Source organism: Anabas testudineus, chromosome 1 (genome assembly GCF_900324465.2).
Source record: "Anabas testudineus chromosome 1, fAnaTes1.2, whole genome shotgun sequence".
Taxonomy (NCBI): domain Eukaryota; kingdom Metazoa; phylum Chordata; class Actinopteri; order Anabantiformes; family Anabantidae; genus Anabas; species Anabas testudineus.
In genome coordinates, this window is record NC_046610.1 from 4,323,972 (window position 1) to 4,335,871 (window position 11,900).

An 11,900-nucleotide genomic window follows, 5' to 3' on the forward strand; every position below is an offset into this window, starting at 1 on the left:
CATGGGTATGGACAAAGCTGATGAAGGAGCTCTTTATACACAATGAAACCTCTAGAACCTACAACGTCTTTTTTCAATGTGGACCTCTTAAGAACTTACAAACTATTCTCCAGATGATTTTCTTCATCCTCATGAATGTGATGACAACAGTTAGAAATACAAATCCAATCTTTGTGTCTGAAATATATCCACAGGTGGATTCTGCTCAACCACAGTTCTTTTAGGCACATTTGAACCTGTTTGCTATTATGCACAAAATAACATGCACATGTGACTGAGCATTAGAGCCGTTTCCATTTGAAAGATGAGGCTATTGTATTGTCTCAGGTAGGATGTCATCCAGAGCATTTCACTGGCTTCACACTAACAACAGCTGTGTGTTGTGTTCACTCAAATATAGTCTGTCGAGATACTAACTTCTTCAAAAAACAGAAACTGACACACATAGAAATCAAAACATTCACACTCACCTGTCCTGAAAGTGTGTGACATGTTGATCACTGCCTGGATAACTGAAATGAGAAACTGGTAAGTGTAGTGGTAAGATCACTGCCTTTCATGTTGAAGACTGGGGTTTGAATTCCATCTGTGGCCTACCTCCAGTAGGGGTCCTCTGGCAAGACCTCCTTACGCTTACCTGCCTACCCTTGTAAGTCGCTTTGGATAAAAGCGTCTACAAAATGTAAAATGTAAATGGGTTCAGTCAGGCAGTATCAGGCCATGTCCACCTAAATGAGTTACTGTCCACTCCAACCACAGGCCAAGCATTTAGTGCTGAACGGGCTGCAGCTCCTTTAACAGTTGGCCATATGTTTGATTCCAGAGGTAAGTAAGTATTTAAGTATGGTTACTCACATATTACTGGTGTAATTCAGATTTAGATTATTTTTACTTTTACTCCTCTAAATTCATTTTAAGGTCATTGGTTACTTTTTGCAGGTTTAGATTCTAATTAAAAAAAATATACAAACAAATAAAATACTTAACATTTCTGTTTTTAGCAGCATGAAAATATCAAAATACACTGTTTTCTTAAGCGGAGTTCGTTTACTTTTGTATTTTATTTAACAGTCAGAGATTGTATTTCATTCTTTTACACGAGTAAAAAAAAAAGAGTACTTTTACTTGCAATGGAGCATTTTTCCAAGCAAACACTTGAGTATTGACTTTGTGTACTTTAAACACCTCTGTTTGATTCACTTTGTGGTGCCAGCCTGTGATGCTCTGAGGGAGCCAGAGACAGCCAGACAAGATGTGTGTACACCGCTGTGTGACCCCCTGACGCTGACTCTGCAGCGGAATCTCCTCTGTCTTCTTATAGAGATTAAAAAAAGACAACATCATTAACATAATAGGCTAATTGCGCCCGCTGCCGCGCATGCGTATGAAGTCTCGCTTACGAGGTGTCAGTGCGCAGAGCGCTTGAACGCGACAATACGGTGGTGAAATCCAGCCTGAGAGAGGATTGTGTGAGGTGGTGAGTCTTTCTAAAAGTTGTTAATGTTTATCAGTTGCTTCTTTGTCTTCCTGTTTTCGCAAAGTATTTTGAATTCTGTCTACTGATAAATTGTGTGCGCGTCTATTTTGGTGCAACGTTCAAAGGAATCAGTAACATCATGTGTTCTCGCTGTGCAGCTGACACATGAGCTCAGGCGTGACTGGGAACAGCAACAGTAAAAGGTTAAGGTCCGTTTTACAGTTGAATGAATATTTGCATTTTTATCATATCGCTTCATGATAAGTGTTTCTGTTTACACAGTGTAAATTCAGTGTGGTGTATGTAAATTCAGGTAAGTGTCAGTGTAACAGCAACATCTGTACTTCACCTATATGTAAAATGCATTTTTTTCATGTATCCATGTCTTTTCAAACACATTTGCACATGCAGGCAGACAGCAACAGTTATCCTCCTGATCAATCACTACACCACTGAACTACACAGGAGAGGAGACAAGAGGTGAGAGTAAATGATTGTTGGCCATAGGTAGAAAAAACGATGAGAGAAGCATCAGTGACAGTGGAGAGGAGAGAAAAGAGGAGACAAATAGGGGGAACAGAATCAGAAAGGAAACAAGATGAGGCAGAGAAAGAAGACGGTACGATGTAACAAGACATAAAAAGAAGGAAGCACAAAACTCAGTCCTCTAAAGCCCCCTTATTTCCAGATTTGGATTATTTTTTGTTTGTCAGTTTTTCTTCTGGGTTTGGTTTGCACATGTTGTAAGACTGATAAAGAACAGCTGCTCAAAAATGACGAATAGGAGTAAAAAAGAAAAATGAACCTCTTGTGATCCCTCTTCCTGTTTCTGTCTGGGGAAACACACACAGAGACACACGGCACAGGGGCTTTTTATTTCATTAGTAAACATCTACTCTAATGTAGCTTTTAAGGCTTTTTATTCTGTTCTGTTCATCTGTAATTACATCCATTTGTACAGTCTACATGCAGGCTGCACTCTGTGTGGGAAGAGATTTAATTGTAGCTAATATTTTATGTGATTTAATTGTAGCTAATATTTTATGTACAACGGCTGTGGCACCGTATGCCAACACATCTTAAATACACACTAACATGGTGTTTAAATATCTTCTTCCTAAAAAAACATTTTTTGTCATTTTTTAATATTTGTCTGTTGCAAAGTCTCCAATCTACACACAAGTCGAAATGATTTATTTGAATGTGTGTGTAGGTGTGAGTACACCTGTATGTTATCTTTGTGTTTATGCCGATGTGTGGTTTGGAAAAGGCAAAACCAAAATGTTCTGAATACACACAAGGAGATTGTAGAGGCATTGTTCTGAGTCTGGATAAAGTGTAAGCTCTTGTCAGACTTCGTAATGAAAAATGTGGAGGCAGTGATGTGGCAGGGCTGTAGACTGGATACAACCTTTCTCTACCCTGCAAATCCATTAATTGAACAGCTGCAGAGGAGGCAGACCGCCTCAGGCAATAAGACTGATGGATCACCAATCAGCTGATGTGTATCTTTCTGTCACTTATACTTTCTGGTTCTCCAGTGGAGACGTTTGAAAAGAAGTGTAGTTCATCTGTCAGCTAAATAAGGAATATGTAAGGTTAGTTAGTATGTGCTTCTATGAACACAGTTCACTCTATGATTACTCATTTGGTATTGTTGTTGATTCACTATGAATATTATTAAAAGATACAAAAACACAGTGCAGAAAAATGGTCCCTTGTTGTGTAAAAGGTCAAATTTAACATAATGATTTATTGACCATTAACACAGTCATTAATTAGGACTTTTACACCTTACAGAAAAGGCTTCTTATTATTTTATATATACAGTAAATTAACATTAGGGAACATGGGACAGCAATAACAAAACAAACACACAAGCACATGTGAGGTTGAAAATGAGAACATATTCATATTATTTCATATTCATTTTCTGATAAAGGTAATCTTGTCTCTCAATGTTACATTAATTTAGTAGCAGACAGCAGAAATATTTAGATGTCACGTGTTGCATATTCACAAATGTAAGGGTATGTTTCCGGCTGTAGTTTGTAAAAGATTATATGTGCATGGAGAGGCCTTTATTAATGTCAAGTGCTCAAAGCTCAGTAGTGATGTCAGGTCAGGTCTGTACAGTTAACAATAAGGTTGTTTTTATGTTGACCTTGTGGTCTCTCCATCACATTAGCTGGTTGTTTGTACTAAGCTGTGGCTTGAATAATTCTGATATAATTACCTAGGAATTCATAGAGTCAGTGAGGAGGAAGCAGCTCTTCACCCCAGTATCAACCATATAATCATGAAAAGCTCTCTCATATGCGCAGAGTCAACAGTACTGTCAGTGTAACAGTGCCGACTGCTTTCAGTAAATTCAGATGTTGAAATGTGTTGAAAGGCTGCGTGGTTGGTTGTGAAAGATGCATTTGCATGTGTTTGCCATCTCTGTAGAGGTGCTCTTTTATCTGTGAGAGAGGTTCTAGAAATGTGACCTGTTAAAGCTCAATAGATGAACTGCTGCTCAACACAGAAATGGTGACTGGATGAGTAATGAAATTACAACTGGAGGAGAGTGGAAACACTAAAGCACCACTCCACTAAAACTGAACCCTTTAAGTATCAAATACTGAATCCCTGAAGTCTCTAGAGGTTTGGATCTGAAGCCGGTATAAATCTACTACTTCCATCAGAGCATTTGAGTTGAGACTGTGTGAGCAGGTGTGACTCTGAACAGCAACAGTAAAAGGTGATAGTCCGTTATACAGCGTGAATTAATATTTGCATGTTTTAATATTGCTTCATGATAAGTAATCTGTCTCTAATTTACACAGTGTAACTACTAGTGTAGGTAAAGTCATGCAAATGGCAGCATCAGCACATTTAAACATTAAATACGTGATGTTCTTTAAAATCTTCATCTTTTTTACACAGAAACTCATCAATGTTTTTCTATTCTGTGCATGTTATGATTATGATGTTATCAAGACATTTGTGTTAACTTATAATCTCATATTTACAGTTTGTTGGATCTATTTTTAAAGTCTGTCTCCATGTTTCCATGCAGCATCTGTTAACCTGCTGATCTCTCTACAGTCTGCTGACTTTTGATTCATTACATCATTGAAGTACAGAGGTGGAAGAAAAGGAGACAAAAGATAACATGCTAAGGTACAGTATATAAAACAAAAACACAATTTGCTTCAGTACATTTGAGTCTGACTGTTTTCTGTTCACTGGTGATGCTGGAATTATTTTAAAACAGGTTTGATATTTCCATTGTTGCTCTTTCAGTGTGAGCCAAACAAAGATTTGGTAAATTGTCCAATATTGTGTAGCCTACAGTACATCATCTGTTGCTGTGAAAGCAGGGATTTAAATTAGAATCACAGCAAGAGATGAAGAGATGCTAAATCGTTTCTGCGCTCTCTATGAAACTGGTGATCAATAATGTTAACAATCACACTAACCAGCAAGAACATTGGCAAACAACTCTATTGGCCACCTCTGTCTTTGTATTGTGTGTGGGTGGCTGGGAGGTTAGGTGTGTGGAAGTACCCGAGCTGACCTCTGACCTGCCGACCTAAGATTAAAACCACCCAGTATTAAAACCTGGTCCAGTCCTCCATGTCATTAAATGAATGAGTAAGGAGACACAGACAGAGGGTGGAGACCGTAAACCAAAACAATGGGCTTAAAGACACTATAATGACGTGCACAGACATCTGCAGTGTTTGCTGGTAATTCTCTGTCAAATGATAGTTATTTGATCCATTATCCAATATATGTCCGTATAATCAGCGATAATAGATTAGTGGAGTTGTGAAGGAGATGTTGTCATGAGTCAAGATAATAACACATTTGAAATGTTGAGGCTGCCGTTGACTGTAGATCAGTAGTTTTCCTCCTACACATTCAGAAATAGCACCAACTGTGTTGAGCTTTTTCTCTCTGGTGTCCTTTTGTTGAAGAACAGCAGCTTCCTCTGTTTCTCCTTTTTTTATCAGCTTTTGATTTGTAGTTTTTTCCGTATTGTATGTCTATGGTAACAGATATCCAAACACGATTCACTAAAAGTAGAATCCCACAGTGTTCTTGTACAAGTGTATCCGTGGATTTCTTTTGGAGTATGTTCAGAAATATTTCTTCATCTAAACTTTGAACACGAATGTCCCAACAGAACCTCTAACTATGGAAAACATGCTGATGCATCAGTAGAGACAGGAAAATAAAAAAGAACAATTGAACCAGTGTCAGCCTTTTCACTGACACGTCTAAAACTACAAGGTCTGCAGTCCTCTACCAAGGACACCGTCTCCATACACACATGCATAAATACACATTACACACACTTGTCCGCGCAAACACAGTGTCTGTTCTCTTTGAATCTAAATGTCATTTGGACTTTTGTTTTCTATCTCCATTGCTCTGTACACAGGCCGTTGGGCCTTGTTTTGAATCTCCATCGCCATGGTAATATCTCTCAGGAAGTTGTTCTTCGAGTCCCTCATACAATGGCAGACAAAAAGGGGCAATGCCTTCTGGTACTGGGAGGGGAAGATTGTCTCTCTGCTGTTATTGTGTGTGAGACAGAGATTAGGATGGGACGTTGTCGGCACATTGAAACAGCATGAAGGGAAGTGTGTGTGAGTCTGGGAGTTGTCTTCAATAGAAGACTCACTGATTTCACTTTTAGTATAATATAATATATTCGAAAGTGTTAATTTTTTCTTTCATTCAAATTATATTAACTCCAGAGATTCAGGCCTTTGGTGATAAAGCAACCAAATTAAAAAATTAAAAATCTAAATTTTTAGGTTAAATGTTATTCATTTGTGTAGGTATCTTTTCTTGAGCAAAGAAATAGTTCGATTGAATTGAGGAGAAGTTTTTTATACTTTTATACTTATTGCAGGATATGGCTGAGATTACACTTAAGCTCACTGGCAACTTCAGTAGGTGCACCTATACACTCTAATGCAATCCAATACAGCATATATACATATATAATATATCATGAATTCTATGATATGAGAATTCAGGCTATATTCCTACTATATGTTTATTACTGAGGTCATAACGGGTGGTGAAGTCATACTGGAGTGCATCATATTAAGAGGTGTTTGTAATGTTTTGGTCGCCCTTTATAAAAATGAATCAATACAAGGTCTAAAACATTAGAAACAGAAAATATACAGAGAGATAAATAACCTGGACAGAGAGGAAGAAGCACAAATGCAAAAGGCAACACGTTAATGGCATGGAGTGGTAGCATTCAAGGGCTAGAGAGAGGAGAGGAGAGGAGAGGAGAGGAGAGGAGATGTTTTTCAAAATACATCAACCTAATCAAATAACCTCATATACATTTTTTGTTGTAATATGAGCTGAATAAAGTGAAGGTTAACCTTTCCAAAAGCCTCTCCAAACACTTTGTTTGCCCTTGTCTGCCTGTATCATACAGTACTGTAAATGAGTTTTACTTCCTTTCCTCTTCTTTTTCCATCATCCTCATCTCTGCATTAATGCAGTGAAGTCAAGGTTGTAGAGGACATGACTCTGTTATTTTTTACTCCATAAGTTAATGCATTTTGCTGCTAGCAGAACACCAATTATTGGCCATCGCTGTGAGGGATGAGGGTGTGCCTGCGTGGGGTATGGGGTTATTAAGAAGCCAGGGTGGCTTCATAAACAAGTCTAGTACTAATAGAACTAAATATGTTGTGTTTTTGTTCTGGTGCAGGCTTGTTTTTGTTGTGACGGAAGGAGGGTGGTTAAGTAGATTAGTAGTTTAGTATTCTACAAGCCACCGGGATCTGATCGGACCAAACTTTTTCAACTTTTCACCATCACCCACATCAGCAGCTGCAGCAGCCATTTTGATATGCACACATAGCACCGTAAAGAATACCATAAAAACGTCAACCAGTGGCTCTTTCGCTCTACATTTTCATTTCCCAGTTTTCTTTCTGTAAAAATGTTCTGTGTCCCTTTGTTTTTGTTATTTTGGGAAGCACTCTGATTCGTGTTGTGGCAGAGAGTAATATGCAAATATTATCATTTTGAATGACTATAAATTATTTTTGTCAAAAACCAACCAAACATGGTTAAGACCTATTGGAAGTTTTATTTTTGAACATAGCCAGGCTACCAGTTTCCCATCACTATCAGTCTTTTTGCTAAGCTAACTTAAAACTGTGCACTCCTGAGGCTGTCTCTAACATTACAGAGAATCTAGAAGGCACAAATGAAAATGACATTTGCATATGTGTAAAATGATTTGGTTATTATTCACCAATAATAACACAATGGTATAAGCAACAAGCTTTTTTCTAAAACAGTTTTTTACAATTGCCTATGAAATGTGCTACATTAACTACCCTTGTTTTGCCCTTTAGGTCTGTTGACCGGTCACTGATGGGACCTCGCTGATTTCTGTTGTCTCTATTTCTTAACGCCTCCATGGAGATCATCCAGGCCACCCAGGTTTCCTTGCTGCCGCAGGAATCCTCTACAGATACCTGGAACAACAACTCTTTCTACCCACACTCACATTTCCTGATAGTCTCCACTCCCTCTGACCAGTTTTTTGGGTTCCCTCCAACTAACGGCTCCTTCCTCAACAACACCTGTCAGAACTGCACCAAACCTGAACCTGCCTTACACGCTGGTTTAGCTGGAATCCTCATCGCCCTTATCTATGGGATAGTGTTTATTGTGGGCCTGGTGGGAAACACTCTCGTCATCCACGTTATAGTCAACTACACCAAGAACGAGTCAGTCACCAACATCTACATTCTCAACTTAGCCATTGCAGACGAGCTCTTCATGCTGGGTCTGCCTTTCCTGGCCGTGCAGAATGCCTTGCTCTCTTGGCCCTTTGGCTCTCTGATGTGCCGTGTAGTCATGACAGTGGATGCTATCAACCAGTTTACCAGCATCTTCTGCCTGACCGTGATGTCAGTGGACCGCTACCTGGCCGTGGTTCATCCCATCCGCTCCTGCTTGTGGCGGCGCCCTCATGTGGCCAAAGCCATCAGTGCCACAGTTTGGGCTGGGTCCTTTTTGGTGGTGCTGCCGGTGGTTGTGTTTGCAGATGTGCTGAAGGATGATGGGAACTGCAGCATTGTGTGGCCTGAGCCAGCAGAGGTGTGGAAAACAACTTTCATTGTGTACACATGCACTGTGGGCTTCTTCTGCCCGCTGCTGGTCATCTGCCTGTGCTACCTGCTGATCGTCATCAAGGTGCAGCATTTACAGAACACAGACACGTTTAGAGAAGTTAGCTGGGAAACTGTTTTCGTATTTGCCTGTTATCTAGTTGAAATTTCTACATTGTTTTTTTATGTGTAATTTGTCTCACAATGTTACTCTACACTTGAGCCTTCGTTGCTGTTGAATCCAGTTAGAGGAACACGTTGGAGTGGCACTGAACATTTCTGCAAAAACACGTGGAGTCTTTGTCTGTTTACAAAGACTCTACCCAAATAAAGACAGAATGCATTTACAGATTTCATGAACGACTGCTCGTACAAATTAATATCCTTTATAATTGGACTGCTCTCTGTTGACATTTCTAATGATGTTGCAGCACATTGTGTCACAGTTAATAAGTTACAGCTCTGAGGACAAACAGAAAATCATCCACCATGCTACAATATGATTAAGCTTAATTTAATTTTCAAGCAGTAAATTTGCATTTCTGGATAATCCACAGACATTTATAGTTATGTCTATTTATTATAGACTTATAGTTTTCATTCAAGTTATTACTTTAGAGCGAGTTTGAAGTTACAATTATATTTTGTACTGGGTTGCCAGAAACAACATCAGAACCCCTGCACGTTTTTAATCAATAGGATTTGTTATTGTATCATAAAATCATAACAACATGTTTTTAAGCTGCTATGTGTTTAGACATGTATTTTCAAATTATCAAAAAATTTTTTTTCTTCCCTCACAAAGGTGCGAAGTGTTGGAAAACGTGCACAGGCCACATCCTCTCGGCGCAGGAAATCAGAGCGTAAGATCACCAAGATGGTGGTTGTAGTGGTGGCGGTGTTTGTCTTCTGCTGGCTACCGTTCTATGTCCTGAACATCGTCAACCTCTTGGTGCTCCTCCCTGGGGACTTCAGAGGGCTCTATGTTTCTGTTGTGCTGCTGTCATATGCGAACAGCTGTGCCAACCCCATACTGTATGGATTTCTGTCTGACAACTTTAAGAGAGGCTTCAGAAAGGCCCTGTGCCGCACTTCACGCAGGGTGAAGAACAACGACAGGGCCGGCACCGAGGCACAGCGACCCACAGACGACTGGGGCGCCATTGTATACAAAACGCAAAAAATCGACAGAGTCATTAATGTGCACAGGGAAAACTGTGGTGAAGAAGATGTAGTAGAGGAGGAAATCAGTGGAGCCGAAGGGTCAATACAGATGAGTGAAATGTGCAAAATGTCTCCAAATGGAAACAGCAGTGGAGTAACAGACGGCTCAAGGACACAGGCGAGGCAGAGGGGTAAGCCTGAGCTGGAGCACTCAGGCCACAGTGGCACACATAGAGAACTGACCGAAGCAGATTCCTCTGTGACCAGTAAAACTACAAACAACAGGTCACAAGCAGAGGATTTCCTGAACAAAAACTCTGTGCTGGAAATCAGCTGTCTGTAACGGATGTTTACACATTTCCAGCAGATTCAGGCACGAGACATCTTACCTGTTTGTCAGAGACATTTAGAATAGACCGGCTCAGTGTTGGATCGTATGAATTGTGGGCCTGTATGTCTTGTGATTTTTCTTTAGATCAATTTAAGTAATGTAATCATTTGTCAATACACTGAAAGTGTTTTTCTATGATGCTAATGTAAAATGTAATAAGCAGACATGAGGAATTTACACCAAAGGAAACCTGGAAGGTCAGAAGAACTAACTAAAATATAATATAACATCTTAAATAACCAGAATTATTATTAGGTATAATGTATTGTTGGAAATAGGTTTAACAGTTTATTCTTGAGATTCAGATTTTGCTCCTGTGTCATCTGTTAAATCCCAGATTACATAGCCAGTTAGCCAACAGGTTGATATAATCCTGTTTATTTAGCTGGAGGCAGCTTCAGTGGTTTTACTAAATGTTCTACTACATCAAAAACCATCATCATATTTATTTCTGTCATGGTGAAGAACACCGCCAGTAACATCTTGTGCTGACATGACTAATGCACTAAATGAATCACAACTCAATTAATGACCCATTGTGAAGTGAAAATGTCAGCTATATTTACTTTGTACTTTATCTGCCTTCACTTTTGAGTACAGCCCACAAAGGTAACACTGCAGTGTTCACAAACACGAACACCATGTAGCTTTGTGCTTTTGTTGCACCCACACATCTGCAGATTCATGCATAGAACTGCACACAATTATAATTATATCAATGCAATACAAGTATTTTTTTTACCTTATTACCCTTTAAGGTTAATAGATTTAAAGCTACTATTTCTTGTCTGTTTATTTCAGTATTTTATGTTGGTTTCCGAATTTATATTTGTGTGAAAACTGCACACCTTATGTAGAAACCAGTTTTTATTCTGTTTGTCTTTAACTTAAATCCTTAAAGGAAACATTTAGATGGAGAGGATATAATGTCATACTATGCATATTTTTAGGTTCATATTTATATTCTGGGGCTCAAATGAAATAATTTTAAATAATCAGGAGCTTTTATGCAGCACCTCTTCAGACCCTCTCAAACTGTTCCTTTACTCCTGCAGACTGAGGCACAAGATATGGTTTTAGAGTGTTTTCCTTTGCTCACATTTGTGGTGAGAATTTGGTCTTATAGCATAATATGGCTCTTTTAAACCTACTGCTGAGTTTTACTTCAGATTAATAGATAATTATTTAGTTTTTCAATTACATAGATTCATTTTAACACCAAAGATGGCAGAATATAAATATCTCTGGAGCCCAACAAAACCTACTTTCATCCTGAACACATTAAGTGTCCGTTTAGCTTTTTATGTTTTTTTTTTTTTTCATTTACAATCCTCTGCTTTATGCTCATAAAACCCACTGTGATACGCAAAATGGAACAAATAAGACTGATGATAAAGGTTTAACTGGTTGAGGTGTGTGTGCTGAAAACTGTTATTTTATGCTCATAGATTTGAAACAAATCCCAGACTGACATGTTTACATGTTTTTTTTTTTCTTGCCTATAATCACAAAAGGTAAAGTGTCTGCATTAAGATGTTGTATTATCTGTCATGTTGTGAGAGCTTTGGTGAAGTACTAAAGCTAAGTGTAATGTGGTCAGAGTGGGCTAAATAAATGTTTACAGGTGACCTTTGGCCATAAATGTGTTGGTCCTTCTTTGAAACTTGGTGCTGTGTCTCATTAAGACTTCTCAAGTGTATGTTGCTCATCAAGAAGG

The 11,900-nt window shown here is 38.8% G+C and overlaps 1 protein-coding gene across 1 annotated transcript; it reads left to right on the forward strand.

Moving 5' to 3' along the window:
• The first annotated feature begins 7,752 nt into the window (after positions 1 to 7,752).
• LOC113162615 (somatostatin receptor type 5) lies at positions 7,753 to 11,845 on the forward strand. The gene is made up of 2 exons (XM_026360852.1): positions 7,753 to 8,713; positions 9,434 to 11,845. Exons 1-2 carry the CDS (start codon positions 7,931 to 7,933, stop codon positions 10,133 to 10,135), a joined length of 1,485 nt encoding a protein of 494 aa, XP_026216637.1. The 5' UTR covers positions 7,753 to 7,930; the 3' UTR covers positions 10,136 to 11,845.
• Positions 11,846 to 11,900: the final 55 nt, after the last annotated feature.

Coding starts and splice junctions, on each gene's coding strand:
- LOC113162615 (XM_026360852.1), top strand. CDS start 7,931: ATGGAGATCATCCAGGCCACCCAGGTTTCCTTGCTGCCGCAGGAATCC. Junction 8,714..9,433: donor ACCTGCTGATCGTCATCAAG/GTGCAGCATTTA, acceptor TCCCTCACAAAG/GTGCGAAGTGTTGGAAAACG.